Source organism: Cricetulus griseus, chromosome 7, assembly GCF_003668045.3.
Source record: "Cricetulus griseus strain 17A/GY chromosome 7, alternate assembly CriGri-PICRH-1.0, whole genome shotgun sequence".
In the NCBI taxonomy this organism is placed as follows: Eukaryota; Metazoa; Chordata; class Mammalia; order Rodentia; family Cricetidae; genus Cricetulus; species Cricetulus griseus.
In genome coordinates this window covers 34802583-34823827 of record NC_048600.1, presented here as the reverse complement: position 1 = coordinate 34823827, position 21245 = coordinate 34802583, and the positions used below count along the sequence as shown (strand labels likewise).

General features: G+C 43.1%; 1 protein-coding gene across 2 annotated transcripts in view; it reads right to left on the bottom strand.

The window, feature by feature from the left end:
* The window catches only part of Cpped1 (calcineurin like phosphoesterase domain containing 1), a 112557-nt gene extending 92239 nt beyond the window's left edge, over positions 1-20318 (bottom strand). The window contains exons 1-2 of one of the 2 annotated variants that reach the window (XM_035447664.1): positions 20109-20318; positions 40-258 (exon numbers count right to left, since the gene is read on the bottom strand). In XM_035447664.1, coding sequence (XP_035303555.1) covers positions 40-258; positions 20109-20178 — 289 coding nt within the window. In that variant the 5' untranslated portion in view covers positions 20179-20318. The remainder of the gene's footprint in view (positions 1-39; positions 259-20108) is intronic. The other variant, XM_027424769.2, reaches the window with a different exon arrangement.
* Positions 20319-21245: the final 927 nt, after the last annotated feature.

The window sequence follows — 21245 nt, the reverse complement described above, 5'->3', positions numbered from 1 at the left end:
TAAAGAAGAAAAGGTCCCCCATGACAACCCAAGGCTTACCTGGCATGGCATGGATGAGGTCGCCACAAAGAACAAAGAATTTGGGTTTGGGGCTCAGCTTGTTGATGGCCTCAACAGCTTTCTCAGTGAGACGGATCTCCTGCTCCCACTCATCACCGCCATTGTCACAATCCCCAGTGGACCAGGCCTTCATCAGCCCAAATTGGGGGTCTGCGCCTTGGATAAAGTAGAATGGGCCTTTCCATTCCTTTTCCTTTTCTAAGGAAAAAAAAGTGGGAGAGGGGTAATAGAAAATCTTTCAGTGAAGGCATCCAGGCTACCAAGCAAGTGGAAACAACATTTTTCTTAAATTAAGTAGGTCATTTTGATAAGGTGATGTCCAAACATACCATTTTCCTGTCACTGTCTAGAGAATTTTGACTTACACCAATTATGCTGGAGACCTGGTGATTCCCAAGGGCCACAGGAAGCCACGTGGGTTGCTATGGCCATGTACCCAAGCTGTTTGTTTAAAAGCTAGACATCCAATATGAACCAGAGACCACAATGGAACACAGTGCAGAGATATTAATGTTCAGTAATAGTGTTCTAATTGGAATTGAAAATACCCTAAACCGATGCTGCCAGAGTGTTATATTTAAATTACTAGGTAAAGTGCTTACGAATCTTTTCTTCCAGGCTTAATGGCACCATTTGTGCTGTTTTGGGGAAATGCAACAGAATTTTAATTATAAAACTTGGCGTTCAAAGCTCTGGCTATCTGGTGGGAGATGTGGTGCCAGGAATAATGTCTTGAAATCTTGAAATGAGTACATCAATGTGAAAGGCAAAAAAAGGAAAGAAAAATATCAATGCTAAAAATTCAAAGGCAGTGTGAATTGGGTATCAGCATACTGTGAGAGTGGACATGGGAATTTTATTTTTTCCAGTTTAAATAAGGTAGAACTGACAAAACAAACAAACAAACAAACAAACAAAAAAACCACACGTGCACACACACACAAGCACACACACAGTTGTTATACATACAAATGGTGAAATAATTACCACAATCAAACAAATTAACTTATCTATCACCTCAACCTTTATGTGGGGGTGGTGAGAAAAATTAGTATGTATTGTTGACAAATTTCAAGAATATAACTTATTATAAAGTCACCAAACCTTCAGAACAAAGGATACCTGCATGCTAACCCATTTAGTCCTTGATCTGTATCAATGGCTGTTAAATACAACCACAACCAACTTGAGCTCACTGAAAGCAAGGAGTGGCTGGGACTCTGGTGCGAACCTCACTGTACAGGGCAGAGAGCAAGCTCTACTGAAGGATTCAACTCATGCATTCAGCCCTTACTGTGTGTGATAGAAAGACCAAGGTGGTCCCCAAAGGTATTGCCTGATAACATTCACATCCTTTGTAACCTTGAGTATGGACTGCACCTGCTTCCAATAAACAGAATGTAGTTAACAATATGTCCCTTGAGATACAGGCTGGAAGAAGACTATGATCTTCATCTCTCCTTCTCTTGCTCCATAGTCAAAAGCTGTCACATCAAGCTGGTACAGTGGTGCATGCCTTTAATCCCAGTGCTCAGAAGGCAGAGACACATTCCAGGTCAGCCAGGGGCTACACAGAGAGATTTTGTCTCAGAAGAAAACAAAACAAAAGCTGTCATATAGTAACCTGCCCGATGGAGTGGCCAACATGGCAAGGAACAGAAGGAAGAGCCTGGCCAACATCCCAGAAAGAAGTGAACCTTGCCAATGCCCATGTGTGTGAACCAGGAAGAGAGAAGTCCATTACTGAGCTTTCAGCCTTAACTAGAGCCTTAGGAGAGAGTCTGCGGCAGGAGAACCCAGCAATGATGTACCCAGACCCCTGTGCTTCACACGGCCAAGTTTCAGGGTAATTTGTTGGTGGCAATAGGTAACCACAAATCAGACTGGAGACAAGAGTCAAGGGGAGAGACTCTTCCTGAGGAGCCGAATACACATTTAAAAAAAAAAAAAAAAAAAAAAAAAAAGGAGCCGGGCGTTCTTGGCACACGCCTTTAATCCCAGCACTCGGGAGGCAGAGGCAGGCAGATCTCTGTGAGTTCGAGGCCAGCCTGGTCTCCAGAGCGAGTGCCAGGATAGGCTCCAAAGCTACAGAGAAACCCTGTCTCAAAAAAAACCAAAAAAAAAAAAAAAAAAAAGAAGAAGAAAGAAAGAAAAAGAAACAACAAAAACCCAACTAGATGCTGCTTTGTATTTTAAAGTTAACTGTTAGTAACATTTTCCTATTATTTCAATAGCAACCTTTATATGCCGTTGATGGCTTTTAGCTATGTTCTGATTTCTGAGGCCCTCTGCAGAGCTATTTAAAACATATAAATTAATCAGAAGTAGACCCGGGAGGTGTGTGGCACCCAAGGTCACAGAGTAAATCAATCTGCTGACACAGTTTGGAAAGTTTCCTGCAGCAAACACTTTAACAAGTGGTTTCCCATGACAAACAGCCAAGAGCCTCAAAAAGTCAATGGTCCCTGGAGCTATTAAGATAAATCTTTCATTACATATTTACTTAGTAAAAATTTAGAGTGTCAATTTTATGATGATGAAGCACAAAATAAATATATTCAACTTGTTGGTTCAAAAATACAGCTTTCACTTCATAGGGAAGAAAAGAGCTTTATTCTGGAGTCACATATGAGACCATGTGACCATGCCCCAGGAACACAGATTCAGGTGACTCTAAATTCCATTTTCAACATGGAAACAGTTTCATGGAGCTTTTATTTTTTTGTTCTACTTTCCTTTCTTAAAGATTTCATTCATTCATTCATTATGTCTATAGTGTTTTGCCTGCAAGTGTTCCTGCAGGCCAGAAGAGGGCACCAAATCTTATTATAGATGGTTGTGAGCCACCATGTGGTTGCTGGGAATTGAACTCAGGACCTCTGCAAAAGCTCAGGATCTCTGCAAGAACCATCAGTGCTCTTAACCTTTGAGCCATCTCTCCATCTCTCATGAAGCTTTTAAATAAAAGAACAAAGGAAATCATAAATCAAGACATTCTTCAAATATGTTGGTGGAAACATCAGGTGGGCAGTCACAGAATAGCTCAGTCATAGGGTTCAGACACTATGTGATGGCATTCTAAGCCTTTTTACTGCTAGAAGCCATTGCTTTGTATGCACATTCCAAATGACTTAACTAATGGCCACAAAGATACTAGGTCATATATACAGGAAAGCAGTAAATGACTCCTAAGTGGGCTAAAAATGGCTCAAGGTAATTTGGCTTTGGACTTGCAATATTGCAAACTGTCCATGTCACCAACTAGTCAGCTAATCAGCCTTTGTAGTCAGAACTTTCCAGACTGTCTCATTCACAGATAAAGCAAATGACAGTTCTGCACATTCAATACTCACCTACTGTATCTACCTAATAAGGTAGCTGTGGCTCAGGATACTGTACTTGTAAAGCATCTTTTAGGGTTTTGCTCAGGGGTTAATGGTCTTTAGTATCAGTGTAACGTGAATCAAGGCTGAACCATCAACAGCATGGTGATATGGAGATGGAGTTTCTATCCCTCCTGGTTGCACAGCCATTTAGTCCCAAGTAAATACACATAGGTTTATATTAATTATAAACTGTTTGGCCGATGGCTCAGGCTTCCTATTGGCTAGCTCTCTCTTAATTATTAACCCATTTATACTAATCTGTGTATCTTCATGTGGTTTCAGCTTACAGGAGAATACCCGGCACCCTATCTTTCCAGTAGCTACAGGGCATCTATCTCCATGGAAGCTCTCTCTCTCTGCCTTTCTCTTCCCAGCATTCTCCTTGTCTGGTAGCCCCACCTATACTTCCTGCCTGGTTACTGGCTGGTCAGCATTTTATTAAACCAATAAGATAAACATATATTTGCAGCATACAGGCAGGACATCTCCCATCAGTGATACATGCCTGTACTTCATCTCTCAGAGGGCAGCCTTTTACAGGATGAAACGGAATTCCAAAGTCCAGGCTTACCCCAGGATACCTACAGGATGACCTGTATGTCATCCTTTCTAGGACAAAGCTACTCTCTGCTGCCCACCCCAGGGAAGTCCAGCTTCTCAAGACCCTCTGGCAGTTCAAGTCATGGCAATTAGTTAATCTGACAGCCATTTCTGAATTAGCTGATTTACAATCAGAGCTTTTGTCATTATGGAAAAACACATGCACAGAGACCCCATGTACCCCTAACTTTTCCCAAGAGACCGTCCTCCTAGAGAATAAATGCCTGACAAATCTAATTAAGGAGAATTGTCTGGAGCTGGAGGCTGACGGGAGGAGAAAGGGGAAGATGCTGGCAACAGTGAATGTTGTGCAAGGTAGAGAAAGGCCTTCTGGGCTCACTGTGATGCACTGGGGGCCAGCACCATCAGCAGGGAGTGGGCCTGAGTCAGTTGAATCCCCCATTGACCTGTGTACCCACTGACAACTGAGCATAGCTGGTCTGCAAACAGCCAAGGAACCCTGCTGGTAGAAGGCTGCAGCTTCCTAGGGAGAGACAGACTCTGAGGCTTCAGTCCCCACACTGAAACACCACTCCAAGGAGGGTGTTTGTTTTTAACTGTAGTGTATATGGGGTTGTATCTTTTCCTGCTCCTTTTGTTATTGTTGTTGTTCCTGACTCTGTTTAGCTTAGATATTTCATCCTAAACATTTCTCAGTATTGCCCATGACTATCTAATCACCACATTTGAAATTGTTTTTCAAAATTAACCCAAGATTATTTGAATGGTAAGAGCTTAAGTGAAGAATTCTTCAGTGACTAGTGAGTTCTAATGCTTTATTATATTTTACTTATTTATTTTTGGGAGAAGGCACATGTGAGTTTGCATGAGGCGGTCAGAGGACAACCTTTAGAAATAGGCTCTCTCCTTCCACAGTGTGGGTCTCAGGCACCAAACACAGGTCATTAGACTTGTGGCAAGCAACTCTACTAATTCAGGTGTCTCGCCGGTGCCACTTCACTGTGAGGCACAATGAAAACAGCCATAAACAAGGACATGTGTACTACATATAAGCACAGCAGCACAGAGGTTTTCTTGTGGGAGAACCGAGGCAGGAGTTCTAACTGATGGCTATGATGAAAGCATGGTCAAACTGTGAGACTAAGATGTGTGAAATGAGCAAAAGAAGACAATGTGCTGATTAAGAAAGTCTCTGATCTGACCAAGAAGGCACCTGTGGTGGTTTGAAAGAAAATGGTCCCCAAAGGGAGTGGTATTATTAGCAGGTATGGCCTTGTTGTAGTAGATGTGGCCTTCTTGTAGGATTTGTGTCAAGGGGATGGGGGAGGGGCTTTAGGGACTTCCATGCTCAAGCTACACCCAATGTCATAGTTCACTTCTTACTGCCTGTGGATCAAGATATAGAACACTCAGCTACTTCTCCAGCACCATGTCTGCCTGCATGCTGCCATGTCCCACCATGATGATAATGGACTGAACTTCTGAACTATAAGCTGCCACCCCAAATAATTATTTTCCTTTTTGAGAGTTGCCATGGTCATGGTGTCTCTAAACAGCAATTGAAACCCTAACTGAGAAGCAGTTGGTTACTTTTCACTCTTTACTCTTTGGGAGGCCCACCACCCAGATCCCAAATAAATACATGGAGACTCTGGCTAGAGAGATGCACAAACCTGGTTGCCCATCTCCATATAGACATTTTGTCTCCAAAAAGTTTTCTTCAAATATAGTGATTCAGTAAATGAGATGAATGTATAAAATAAAGCTGGCAAGGCTCAGCACTTTCTCCCAGTAGTCCAAGATGCTCACAGTTCCTGCTAACACCATGGGGCTGACACAGGGTATGGCTGCTGCCCAGACACCAGATTTCTGAGGCTGTCAATTGGTGATCTTCTCCAGACATGCCAAACTCAAGGTCTGGCTAGCAGATATGTTCTATTAGACCCAAGCACTGTTTACAAAATTTGAAATCTATTGCCAACATTATATATATATATATATATATATATATATATATATATATGATGTATATATAGAATATACATGCATGCCTGGATTTCTGAATTCTCTTGGAAAATCTGGCTACACTGTGCTCATATGTTACATGTCAAGGATTGGCTGCAACTGTGTGATCCTTCTACATACCCCTGAACTTGCTCTAGCCCACACACAGCCAATTCACTAGCTGGCTCCCATCTATGGAAATCCTTCTATTTTGCTCAAGGTGAGGAAGAGGAGACCCAGAAGACATACACGGAGTAAAAGCAGGTTCAAGTGTCCTGACCACCCCGGTTTGGGATCAGGTGGTCATACAGCTGGGATTACACAGAAGTCACAAGTCAATGCCTCAAGGTTGCCACTAATTTATAAATAATACTTTTAACTTAAAAATATTTTCTAAAGAAAAAGTTTTGCCTTATCAACCCAATTCATCTGTTGCTCACAGAGTTACAAGTCTGGCTCAGTCTGATTTCTGCTGCCTGATAAAGAGACTATCATGGCAACCATCTTGAAAAATTAAGGGATTAATAGTGGATCTCAGGTGATAATAAACTACTCACAGAAAAAGCCTGAGATTTTCCAGCTGTTTAATCAAGCGCATGTCAACTTGCAAGGAGACAAATCTTAAAAGCCTGCAAGAATTCACACACTGTTTCCCTCTTAGGCCTTCCTATGAGGGTGTTTACATGCTAAATCCCGTGAAGACAGACCTTCAAACTGCAATTCTCTCTACCATCTGCACTTCCAGTATCACAAAATAAATGTCTTCTTGGATCTGTTTCTGCCAATGTATTTCCTCGTGCTCACTTTTATTACCATTTTGGGTATATCTGTCAATTGTTAGTGGAAGCTGACTTTTAATGTATTCTTAAAATTAGAAACATCATAGATTCTTTTGCCATTGCCTGTTAGTCACTGACTATAATAAATGTAGCTCCCAAAGCAAATAAGTCACTGTTCTCATCTCATGACTAAGAAAAGGCTAAGGAGTATCACAGTGTCATTAATGCCTGATGCTACTTAAAAAGAACCCCAAATAAGTAGAGGTAAAAATACAGTGATAAACAGATCTCTCAATTTTTACAAAGGAGAAAACAAAATCACACTTTCTTAGTGAGAGTTTCTATTGCTGTGAAGAGAAACCATGATCACTGCAACTCTTATAAAGGAAAACATTTAATTGGAACTGGCTTACAGTTCAGAGGTTTAGTCCATTATCACCATGGCAGGAAGCATAGCAGCATGCAGGAGAAGTAGCTGAGTGTTCTACATGCTGATCCCCAGGCAGAAGGAAATGAGAGTGACATTGAGCATGGCTTGAACTTCTGAGACCTCAAAACCTGCTCCAGGTGACACACTTCCTCCAACAAGGCCACGCCTACTCCAACAAGGCGACAGCTTTTGGTAGTGCTACTCCCTAGGAACTTATGGAGCCATTTTCTTTCAAACCACCATACTTTCTAAACTGAGTTTGGTTAAACGCAGAACAAAGCAGTCAGATCAAAAGGTCTCAGGCAGGACTATTTTACATCATTACAGGGTACAATGATTTAAGAATTCAAGGTGTTGGCTTCTGTTAATTTATAAAACTCAAAATAACACATGAGTAGACAGCTAAAGAGTTAACTTTAAAATGAGCCGAGCATAGTAGGTAGATTTATTCTTCTGAAAATGCCCAAATACAATTCATGCATTTTACTAACAATTCACGTATATTATTCACCCTGTGCCCTCACAAGGTACCCTGAGTTCTGCCACCATCACTTGCAGTTTCTTAGTCTACAGATCTTGAGATCATGTCTTTGAGTTCACACAGCCAGCCAGGCTGTGACATTCCTTTTTTTACATTCCCTTTCCTGTCCTGTACCATGGGTCACCTCTCCACTGCTCCAACTGAAACAGGGTTTCAAGAACAACTCTACAGATCCTTTACTCAGTCCACCCAGGTAGCAGCTGCCACTGTGCTGTTTCAAAACCTTCCCCCATCACCCCCACCGCAGTGAAGAGTTACTGCTCTGACTTGTAGCAGGCTCATGTCTGCTTCTCTCTCCAGAACACATGTGTCATTCATGCCTGTCTTGAGGCTGGTATGTAGCAAACACATGATGACAGTAAGGATGAGTGGAGATGCCACCGGGCATGGGCTCATTCTGACACTGGGGAACTGGGATGAGGTGGAAGATTTTCCAGCTGTATCTACCATAGGTCTGGTCAGTGACTCTATACTCAATAGATCGGATGACTATAGACATTTTAACATCCATACTGTTGGATGATATTTGGATGTCACAGTAAGAAATGGGTGGTTGTATTAGTTACTGTTGTTGGTGTTGTGATTAAACCCCTGACAAAAATGACTTAAGGAAGGAAGGGTTTATTTGGGATCACTATTGAGGGTACAATTCATCATGACAGGGGGTCACAGTGGCAGGGGCTTGAGGCAGCTGGTCACCTTATATTTACAGATAGTAACGATTGTTTTTGTTCAGCTTAATTTCTCATTGTTATTCAGTCAGTTATTCTAGACCATGGAATGGGTCTTCCCACAGACAGGATGTATCTTCCTTCTCAATCTGGTTACTACCTCTAGGCATGTCTCTTTGGTGACTCTAGGTCCTGTCAAGTTGCTAATCAACCTCAGCTATCATAGTGGAACTACTAGAACACAGGAGGTAAGAGCTAGGCATACTGCTGACATCCACTACACAGACCAAACCCACCCTATGGCAGCCAATAATGGCATGATGCTGAGGCTGAGAAAGCCTGCTCAGGACACACCATAGAACCCCTCCAAGATGAACGGCTATCTGCCTCCTCTTAGACTCATACTTCCCATTCCTCTAAGGGCTTCTCTCCACATTGTCAATCCTCCCTTGGCCAGCCCAGCTACTACCTCCACAGAGTCTGCCATCACCCCAGAAAGCAGAGTCCACTCTGGCTCCCTTCTTTCATTCAAACACACAGGAGCTGGGCATGATGGTGCACACCTGTAACCCCAGCGTACAGGATGATGAAGCAGGAGGGCCATGAGTCCACACAGTAAGACTGTCTCAAGAGGAAAGGAGCACATTATATTCTGGACATGCCTCTGTGGTGTGGGCCATGTGCAATTCTAGCATTCAACAGTGAACAATGCAGGCAGGTCCTGTCTTTGGAGGCCTTCCAGAACAGTGGAGAAGATGGACAGAATGAGGTTGTTATTTGAAACATGCTTGTTAGGATCTTAGATGTGATTAGGAGAGTCACAAGACAGAGTGACTAGCAGGGTACTGGGAGGGACACACTCCGGGGCAAGGTAAGGCAAAGGACCACAAGGCTAGAGCAGGAAGCTGGGATGAGATGGCACATAACCTACCCCCTGTAGCCCAGAATCTGAGTTTTAAGAGTTCATGTCCCGATCCATTTCTATTTTACTAGCAATTCAAGCTCCTTACCCTCTTCTGGGATTCAGTCTCCTCATCTGCAGAGAATGAAGAAAGGCAACTCCTTATGGAGAATTAGTTAACACATCCAAAGCATATGAACTAGGCTCAGAGTAAATGGTCCAAAGTGGGCTACCTACAGTTACCATGGTTACCATTCAGAGTCACCATGATTTCTGTCTTAGTAGAGACAGGCTCCAGGAGTTTGACCCATGTCTTTGTCTCCGTGAAAACAGCTGATGACATTTTAGAATAACCATCTACAGTCTTTGTCCCGACACCTTTACCTTTCCCATACAATGGATACTGTGTTGGTTACAAAACAGCAAAGACAAGAAAGCCTTACAGCTGCCTGGAGGCTGTTAGGCTAAAGAGCAAATGCCAGTGAAATAAAATTTTTGCAGCTCCTCCCGGCAGCAATCTGCATGGTGAATTGCAATCTAAATGTCTTTAGCAAAACCCTTTTTCTTCTCAGGGGACTAATCTTATTTTAGTGGGGAAAAAAGTTGCTAAACAATATTCACTACTCTGGGACTCTTTCCAGTCTAACAATAGTATCATCATAAAATGGCCAGGCTGGATGTGGCAGATAACAGTATCCTGCCATAATGCTATTCAGGGTCTAGGGGCTGGTGGCAGCTATAAGGGTACAGGGTTCCTCTTCAGGATGGTGGGAATCTACAGTTGACTGCAGTGAAAGCTACACAACTCTTTGTGTGATAGAAGGCACAAACCATACACTTGAAAGGGGTAGGCAAAAAGTAATTTTAAAGTGTCCTTCAGAGACTGACTCGTCTCCCCAAAGGATTAGCTGCAACAGTTTCTTCAGAACTGCCATATTGATTGTCCCAGGTACCAGGGTAAATTTACCCTATTTTTAGTTCAAATGAATTAAAAACAAAAAATGTTTTTGAAACACAAATACTTCTGAGTCAAAGCTTGGCAGCACACTTACCACCCAAGACTGAAGACCTGCCAAACCCTTTGAAGACAAGACAATGGGTAGGCCAGGATTTCTCCACCAGGTGGCTCTTAGCATCACTGACTTTGGCCAATACTGTTTTAGACAAGTTACATAATAGTAAGACATCTCCAGAACCTTCTTGTGACATTTTGGGGTGAATGTTTTGGGTAGATGTTGGCTATACCTTTGCCCCAGGTCCCTACCAAGACACAGGCAGCTGCTGACTCACTGGAGCTTGGGGCAGACATGGAAGTGGTACCTCCTCTGGGCAGATGCAGCCTTGCAGTACCAGGCTGGCAAACTGAACCTTGAATGCAGAAAGAGGGTAAGCGTTACTCCAGCTGAGGGCACCTATCAGATGGGAAAACGTCTCCCACAGATGCTTCTGGGAAGTGCACACTGCACTGCTATCCAGTGTGGGCCTGAGGAATACCAGTGGTTTGTCTAATACCTTGATTTCAGTTTTGTTATGTCAGGCAGAAAACACATACAGGATCCAGCCATTTATCCATTATCACAAGACTGCTGAATGTCCAAATCTGGACAGGAACCATCCACAGTCTGGAGGTAGGAAAGAATATCAGAGTCCTAAGAAGAAAGTGTATTCTGAACTGTCCTAAGTATTATCAAGGACAAGAAAAGATTAAAGTAAGTGTTGGGGACCTAATTTATAAGAGATGAGCAACACAGGCTTCTTCAACTTCAACATGAAGAAGACATAAGGAAGAAAGAGAGACAGAGAAAAACTAGTCTGGGTGTGACAGGCCCCAAGCTTGTTTGAGGCAATCATCTTGGGGCTAGTGGTATAGCCCCTGGGAAAGTACTTGCCTAAAATATGGGAAGCCCTGAATTTCACACCAGTACTGCAAACAACATCAACAAAAGAAAACAAGTAAACAAAACCCAACATTTTCCAAAGTGGTTACTGAGGAGACTGCAATGGCAAGAGAGTGTAGGTACAAGGTTTCTGGAACTGTTCAAGTGTGAGCTGGAGGTGGCTAGGGTCCTTGTGGAGGCAACTGGGTAGGAGAATGGTAGAAAAAGTCAGTGTGCCCTCAAGGATGAATACAGAAGACCAGGGATAATTTGCATAAGGAAAAGACAGACAATGCAAAGACTGCTAAGATCTCTCAGCTTCAGGTGAACAGGTAAACTGGAAACACCCAGAAAAGAGTAGCCTGGACAGATGGGAACCTTGCTCTGCTCCAGTGTCACTTGGCAACAAAGCAAAGGTCTCTGGATCCTCCCGTTCACTAGGGTAAGAACCTATATCATGAAATACCTTGGTACACCTTGTATAGGAAGTCAGCACAAACCAAAGTCAATACGTATTTGATCACAGTTGTGCCTAAAGGCAGATCAACCAAACTCTGCCCCCATGCTGTAAATGAGGACAAATGACATTAGCATGGTTTTCTCTTTCAGAAGGCCACTCAGAGTGTGGTCACTTATTCACCTGTACATCAAACTTGGTTGGAGGGCAGAAGTCCAGGTGTTCCTAGGCTGTTGGGAATGGGTCTGCCATTGCCCCAGCCTTGCATCAATGCCCTTTCCTCACTGGGGCACTCAGCAAAGATCAAATGTGGGTAGTGCACAGACATAAAACTTGTCTGTTAGCCTGCTCTAGTAAGATGTCCACAGGATGCCTGGAAGGTCTGGAATACTTCTTCAGAAGACAGTATCACTCAGAGGCCAGCCAGTGGTTCAGCCCTCAGTGCCACCCCACCCTCCTGCACTCTCTACACTTCTGCACCTGGCCCCAGAGGGCCAGCCTGACCCCAGTCTGTGGATGCTGATGATCTTTTAAGTTGCCTGATTTAATGAAATGTGTGGAGCATAGGAACATGGAGAATTATTTCCAACTCTAATACCTCCATCGAAGATGAAAGTTTTGGGGAGAGATTCAATAAAAGTTAGCTGGCAAAAATAGAACACTACTGATTTGGGTGTTGCAGGGACAAGCGTAAAATCTGGGTGTTGTGGGGACAGGAAAAATCTAAACCTAAGAATTTCCCACATTGAGTGCTTCCCAAGTAATTTTTAATTGACTACATGTCTATGGGTGGAGAAAGTTAAGGCCTATAAGACCTAGAGAGCCAACCTGAAGTTTGACAGTCGCTGTCCATGGTCCTGATCCTGCTTAGTCAATGAGGGGTGACTATGCAATGTGAAGGGATCAGAATGCCTGGACGCTGGGATAGTATATAAGTTTGTATCCATTGCTAAAGAAAGATCTGTTGTTTCCTTTCACCTGACTCCTGAGGTCTGTGTCGTTGACTTCGTTGACTTCGAGCCTTCTCTTCCCCTCCCCCAAGGTAGCCATTAGAACCAGCAGCATATGAGGAGTGCAGTGCAAACTGGAAAAGATTCTTTCATTGGTACTTAATGCAAAAAAGCAAAGCAAAACAAAAACTAGTCACACACAGGCCTATCTATACATAAAAGCTGTCTTAGGATTTCTTTAGCTGTGAAAAGACACCATGACCACAGGAATTTGTATAAAGGAAAACATTTGAGGTGGTGGTTTACAGTTCAGAGGTTCAATCCATTATTATCATGGTAGGACATGGCAGTGCGCAGGTACAATGGTGTTGGAAAAGTAGCCTAGTGTCCTACATCTTGGTTTGCAGGCAACAGGAAGTCAACTGAGACACTGGATGGTGTTGTGAACATAGGAAACCTCAATGCCTGCTCCCACAGTGACACAATTCCTCCAAAAAGGCCACATCTACTCCAACAAAGCGACACCTCCTAAGAGTGCCATTCCCTATGAGCTTATAGGGGCCAATTGCATTCAAACTACACACAGGCCAAAGCAAGAGCTTTGCCTGGCCTAAAAATATGGGTAGATAAATGCATTAATGGTGTACATGAAAATGAAATGTTAAAAGCCACAGCATGTTCTTTCTATTTTAAACTGTTTAATCTACAAAGATTACACTGTGGGTAGAAAAGAAAGTAACAATGGGAGCTTGCTAATAATTAGACCCTTCCTCTATATCACATAGACAAATCACCTCAAAACTGTCCAAGGGGCTGGAAGTGGAGCTCAGTGGTTGAGTTCTTGCCTAATTTGCTTGAGGAGTTCCTGAAAACTAATTTCTTTAACTTACATAATTATTATGGAGGGCACCCGTGTGTCACAGCACATCTATGGAGGTGAAAGGACAATTTTGGAGAATCAGTTCTTGCCTTGCACCTTATTTCTGAGGCAGGTTCTCTTTGTGTTTTCTGTGCTGCAGCTGCATACTCCAGTATACCTGGCCTGCAAGCTGTATGGTCTGCAATTCTCTTGTCTCTGTCTCAGTGTAGGGTGCTGGGGTTACAGACATGAATTATCATATCCCTCTTTCTCTGTAGGTTCCAGGTATCAAACTCCAGTCATCCATTAGTCTTTCATGGCAAATGCTTTTACCTAGTAAACCACCTCACTGGCCCTCTAAGAACTTAAAAAAAGGTGCCCAAAACATAAAAACTGTTACCATAAAATACATTAAATATTGAATTAAATCTTCATGATCTGCAATTTAGGCAAAGAAAATTTTCATGGGTGTGACATAGTAAAAGAAAGGGCCAATCAACTGGATTTCATCATAACTGAAAACCTCATTTGAAGAAAATTCACAGTTTGGAAAAAGATACCTGTGCATCACATCATACATTCAGTAAGGAAGGGGTCCAGTCCAGAAACAAGAACTCTTTTGGCTCAATCATAAAAACGCAACACAATTTTAAAATGGCAAATGATCTAAGTAAATGTTTCTTCTGAAATCTGCCAGTGGCTATTGAGCACACAAAGGTATTCAACTACTGTGGAATATTCCTGTACAGTGTGTAAATTATGCTCTGATTGGGTTAATAAAGAAGCTGACTGACTATAATGCCAGGCAGGATAAGGTTAGGCAGAAAAGCCAAACTGACAATGATGGGGTAGAGTCAAGAGAGATGCCAGCTAGCCACTAAACAAGCAGGGAGGGTAGAAAATGAGCCTTGTGGCAAAACATAGATAGAAATATGGGTTAATTTAAATGTAAGAATTAGTTAATAGTAAGTCTGAGCTATTGGTCAAGCATTAACAATATAAGCCCTCTGAGTAATTATTTGGAAGTGGCTATGGGATGGTCAGAACAAAAAAACTTCTGTTGACATTCAATACTATAAGTGTGGTGGTCAATCAGCTTCATTTAATTTAATGAATTACCATGGGAACACACCTCTGGTTGTTTCTATGAGGGTGTTCCCAGAAAGCTTTGACTGATGGGGGAAGTTCAGCCTTGAATGTGGGTGACACCCTTCAATAGATTGGATGGAGTCCTGGAATGAAGAAAGAGTGAGTGGAGCACAAGCATCCATCCTGAATCTCTCTCTCTCTGCTTCCTGAACATGGATACAATATAAGCAGCTGCCTCACACTCCTGCTGCCACAGCTGAGATCTCTTTCGCCACCACACCCCTGCCGTGAAGAACCATACCTCCATTTATGAGCCAAAAATAAACCTTCTTCCTTGAGTTGCTTTTGCTATTTCATCCTAGTGATGAGAAAGGTAACTAATACAATCATCCATTAGGAAAATGCAAACCAGCAACCACAATGAGAACCCACCCCATGCTACAATCAAACAGATAGCAAGTGTTGCAAGAAAGCAGAGAAACCAAACCCCACAGACACTTCTGGTAAGAAGGTAAAATGGTATAGGGACTTTGACAAACAGGTTGGCAGACTCTCAAAACATTAAGTATAGGTAGTACATGACCCACAAATTTCAAATCTATGCATCTGCTGAAAATAAACAAAAATATATGAAGACTTGTATGCTGCTGTTCACGGTAGCTACTCATTAAAAATGCCTTAATGAATATCCATCAATATGAAAAATCCAAATGCTTATCAATAATCAGACACTCAAATTTAGTTATTCACACAATGAATTGTGATGAAGTAAAAAGGGACAAGACACTACTTGCTACAATGTGGATGAGCTTCTAAAACATTCTAAAGTGAAGCCCACAAGGAAAGGCCACATATGACTCCAATCACAGGGAATGTCCAAATATGACACATCCGTACAGGAATTTGGTAGCTATCTGTGAAGGTGGGAGTGAGAACACCTACAGACTGAAGGCGGACACAATGCCGCTTTAGACTTCCGCATGCCTGCATTACTCTGGAAATCCATTGAAAACAAGCTGCAAGCTCAATATGAATGAAAGCTATGGTAAAAAGTTCCTAATAAAGTTTTAAAATTAAAAACGAAGCCAGGTGTGATGACACACAGCAGTAATCCCAGAACTTGGGAGACTGAGGCAGGAGGCTCATTAGTTCCAGACCAGACCAGCTTGGGCTAGAGCCTATTTCAAATAAACTAATTCAGTTAGAAATTTGTTTTTTGAAAAGTGTGGTGTGTGTGTGTGTGTGTGTGTGTGTGTGTGTGTGTGTGTGTGTGTGTGTGTGTGTGTGTTTTGAGACAGTTTTTCTGTAGGTTTTGGAGACTGTCATGGAACTTTCCTTGAAGACCAGGCTGGCCTCGAACTCACAGAGATATGGCTGCCTCTGCCTCCCGAATGCTGGGTTTAAAGGCATGCGCCACCAATGCCCTGAAGAGTGTGACCTTTTTAAACACATAAATGTACGCTGATCACTGGATCTCTTAGATGGTTGTTACAATGAGGAAGTGTGAAAGGACTGACATCCTACTTAGTCATAGGAACTTTCTTTAAGCAATTAAATTTAGTTCAGTTATTTGATCAAAGCAAAACAAAACAAAGATGTCTTGTGAGCAGGCAGCTCTTAGAGCTAGCAGGTTCTGAGAACTCCAGCATCAGGCCAGGTAGCATTTAAGTGAGTAACGGAAAACAGAAGTGAAGATTCGGAAGCAATTTAACTGGCTATAGTGTAGTCAGTCCAACAGTCACTGAGCTACAGCTCACCTAGTTAATAGCTTATAGCTCAGTTATCACCACAGGGCCTTCCACAACCAGCCCGAGTTCAGCTACTGTGATTACACTCTGTATTGATTTAGGCTGTTGGGCCAAATCCGTTCCCTCCCACAGCTTTTATTGAACAGAACCCTCTTCAAATAAGAAAGAACTAATTTGTCCTAAATGAAAAGGCACAACTGGAGCTCTCACTTCATCTTCTGCCCTGTTACAACTGTTTAAACTTGATTATTTCCACTGAGAATCCACTTATTCTCTGCACTGAGACGATTTACAGGAAGGACCAAGAAATGTTCCAAATTAACAAAAACAATCACTTCCTACAAGGCAGCTGCAGAGGTGTAAAATGTCCAGGAAAACAATTTTTTATTTATTATTTTTAAAATACAGACCTTTAAAATTATGCATACCTATGGGTTTACCTGTGTGAGTGTATTCTACATGTATCTGGGTGTCTGTAGAATCCAGAAAAGGGTGACAGATCCCTTTGGTCATAAGCCACCTGAGTTGGGTGTTGGGAATTGAGGTCAGGTCCTCTAGCAGAGCAGGAAGTGTTCTTAAATGCTGAGCTATCTCCCCAGGCCCCCAAACAATCTTTTAAAGGAAGCTATCCAAAGAGGTAAAAATATCTGATGGGGGGGGAGGTGTTCAGAAAAAAATAAATTTAGTACCTCAGAACAAATTACAATTTGATTACATTTTATTATTTATTTTGTGTGGGTGTGGGTGTACACATACCTAGGCACACACCAGGAGTTGGTCTTCTACCATGTGGGCTCTCAGAATCAAACTTAGGTCTTCAGGCCTGGTGGCAAACACCTTTACCCTCTGAGCCATCTTGTTGGCCCTTAAACACAATTTTAAAAAGCACCTTTGTCCTGGTTTCTCCCTTTTAAAATTCCTTCAGAACAGATGCAGTAAACCTCTAAGAAGACTGTTACATGCAGAAAAAGTTCTAATTAGGAACTATGTCACTAATTAGGATATGTGTCAAAGAACTATAATTATCAATTCTCCTAATTGAAATGAGTGCCTGAACAGGACGTAGGAACATGAACTTGCTCAGGTGAGACATTTACATTTTATTTCCTATAAACTCCATCAGAGAGCAGAGCAGACTATGTTAACAGGATGGTTGAAACTAAGACTCTCTTACCAAAAACCTAGAGAAAAGGGAGTACTGTCACTCAGGTGAATCACTTATTCATTTAGGGGATGGGTGGCTAATTCTGGACTGTGGGCATGGTGTAAAGTAGGGACAGTTGCTTGAGTTAACTGAACTCCTTGGATGGTTGTGTGACATCTGTCTCTACAGACTTAGGGCTTGACTTCCCACAGTGGCTGAACGGCCCCTCAGCAGCTCAGCTTACATTCACATATATTTCTGTGGCGTCTGACACTACTGCCTTCCTGCTGAACAAGGCCTTCCTGCCTGGCTTGGTGCCACGAGACTGGCTGCTGGTTTTTCCAGGATTTCTGGCTGTTTCTGCTCTTGGATCTTTGATGTATGCTACATTTGTCTGAATAGTAAACACACAGTACATACAACATACAGGCACCACCCACTGGGGTACACTGTTCCCCTTCAAAATAATGCCTCCAAATCTTTTAGCAAAGAACCCCATCCATACCTCCCTAAACTTGCAGTATTCAGAGTTCCAGACGACATCTCAAATCCACTCTCTGATGCCAATCAATGCCCCCCACCTCCTCCCCCACCCCCACCTCCAGCCCAGCCATAAAGCATGGCCAAGTACTTAAAATCCTGACTCCTCCCACTTCAGTGGCCACAGAGTACCAGGGATGGCTATTGTGTTCCACAGATCTATGCCTAGGTTTGGAGCCTGAGGAGTGGGAATTTGTCACCTTCTTCTTCTATTCCCCACAACTTACTAGAGAGTGTAAATGAAACATGCTAAGTGTTTCTCAGACTGAAAAGAACTATAGCAGGAGACTCTGCTGTCTCCTGAAGGGAACATGGATGGAACATCCCTTTGGAAGGTAATTTGATGACACCTGGTAAATCTGGGAGTGATTACATTTAGAACATACATCCTTGCTCCTGAAGCAATTCTACAGAAGGCTTATTGCAACACTGTTAACAAGGATGAATCGCAAATAACCAAAAGGTTACTGTACCAGGCAGGACCAAGAAAGAAATAGTTAACATACTAAAATTAAGAAAAATGTCAGGAGTCATCTTTAAAAGAATTGTTTGGGATGGGTTGAATGTAAAGAAACTAGGAAGGATAGTTTAGCCACCAAAAGACAGAGCAACTGTCGCTCAGAGGCCACAATCTAGAAAAAGAGTCTGAAAAAATAGATTGCTGAGAGTAGCAGTGCATGCAGGGGAGGAGTACAGTCTGCAAAGGAAACCTTGTAAGGGCATCAAGTGCAGTAATAAATGTGCTGGTGTTTTGATTTGCCTCCACCCTGATCTTCTGTGGGAGCTTCCCATTGGCTGAGTCTCTTCCTTGCCCAGTTCTCCAGCCTTTCTAAAGTCTAGGGCAAAGAATTCACTGCTGCTTGTCCATAGTAGTCACTCTCCTAAAGCACGGTGGGAAAGGGAAATTTGGAGATGGAAAGAAAGAAGAAATACACCAAGTTGGAGAAGGCTCAGCACATCCATTAACAAAATGTACAAGCCATATACTCAATCAATGGAATACTGCCCATAAGGAAATAAGAACAACTTATAGTACTATTGGTGTATCTCAAAAACGTATAGGGAAACAAACAACCAAAAACCAAGACACATTAAAAATTGTAGAAAATGGTAACATAGCAGATTGCACTTTCCCCAGTCAATCACAAGTGGAGTTTTGGCTGTGCAGTCATGCAGAACCTTGAATTGTAAAGAGGGAAAAGAACCAAAGACCTAGGAGAGAATAGGAAATTGATCTACTTTGGCTAGGCAGCCAGAGGTAAGACTGGAGAAATGAACTTGAAAATAGGATGTGAAGGCTGAGAAGGAGCCAGACTTCACAGTCCCACCAGGGGCCGTGAGAGCAGAGAAGAGAGGGTGCCAAGGCCCTCCGGGGTTTGGAACCAGCCTGCTCCTTTTTCAGAGCATTTCAGGCAAATTGGAGGCAGGAGAACGAGGCAAGACAGGACTGCAAGAGTCAAGAGGAGTGAACTTTCCTGGGGTTTTAAGCTAAGTGCCTGAGATCAACCCCAAAGACACAAAACAAAACAGAGGGGACCAGGAACCAATCGCGTTAGCATCTAGTATGTGTTCCACCCTAGGTTACAGAAAGAATGTGTTAATGTTCCCTTTGAGGCTAATACCAACGTCCAAGAACGTTACCAGGACACAGACTGTCTTCCCTCCCCACTGTTATAGTAAACAGCCGGAGTTGTGGGGTATAAAATACAATCTTACACGTCACAACCTCTGACAGGCAACCAGCCCTTGTCAGGTGCCTCTGATAAGCTCGCCTCCCATAACCTCAGGGTCCACTTCTATGGGTGAGGAAGCTGAAGAAGTCGAAAAATAGGTTCCACGGCAGAGCCAAGACAGTTACTCATTTCTCTGCCGTCTCCACCCGACTACCGTTTCTTTCCTTTTTTTTTTTTTTTTTTCTTTCACTTTTTGCTTGCAAGGTCAAGGCAAGGCCAGTGAAGAACTCAGCACCGGCAGGAAGGCGCAACTCCTACGCCGGTGTGCAACCGGCGAAGGGGTCCGGCTGGAAGTGTGCTCCGTAACCGGAGAGTTCCCTGCGCGGAGGGTTCCGCAGTGCTACAGGCCCCCTTCCCGGGCGAAGAGCCAAGCAGTACCTGAGGAAAACGCGTCCAGGGTCCTGCCCCGGGCTCTGTGGAAAACATCCCCCGCCTCCGCAAATGACATGGCTAGAGACTTTCTGGCCTTGCCTGGGCACGTTCTGTGGAGGGCGGGAGAGACTCCACACCGCCCCGCAGCCCCGCCGGAACAGTTTCTGGAACCTGCCCTCGGCGCCCAGAGGAACGGGCGGGGCGGGGCCGGGCCGCTCTGGTGCCGCTAGTGCTGCCTGGGCTGGACACGCAGCATGCTGCCCCTCTGGGATCGACCAGTGCGCCTGGTCAGGGTCCCATTGCACAGGAGGAGACTGGGTGATGAGGTTGAGACCTGGAGTTGCCATATTTAACAAGTATTGGGCGGCTTCGTATTCTGGGATTTCAGATTGAAAGCAAGAATAGCAAAAAAAAAAAAAAAAAAAAAAAAAAAAAATTTATATCCCATGCAATAGTTGGGAGATACTTATGCTGTTACTTTTTATATATTGTTTATTTGAAATTCCATTTCTATGTGATGCCCTAACTTTGAAGTTGCAACCCTTCCAAAATGTCCACCATAATCTCAGGGGCCTTTAAGGCATCTTGGCTGTCTGAACATTGCCACTGTTACTATGTCACTGTTTCCTCTTGCTGTACGGTGGGCACTGGCCTAAGCACTTTTGTTTAGCTCAATACCACATTGGTTTCATTTGGCAAATGGAGAAACTGACACTCATAGAGTGACGCAATTCTTGTAAATTAAGAGCGGTGGGTGAACAAGGCAAACTGGAATCGGTCCAGCTCAAAAGCTGTTTCACAGAACTACAACCCTCACTTGTGCTACCAATTGGGACTTCAGGGTTGAAATGTTGAATTCAGATCTCCAAGGAGAGGATGATTTTATCAGGCATACAGAAGTATTCCTAGGGTTTTCCAAGTTTGCAAAATTCTCAACAAGTGGCCACATCTGGAATGTTTTTGTGGTTAGCAGAGCCAGGATGACTGTCCCATGGCCTCAAATAGAGTCAGATATAGGTCATTGTGATTCAGGACAGAAATGAGCTCGTCTTCCTCCTTGGGTTCATCCTAATACTACCACTTACAGTAGGTAAGATCTTCAAAATTAGTTTCTCTGAGCTTGGTTTTCCATACCTATCAAAT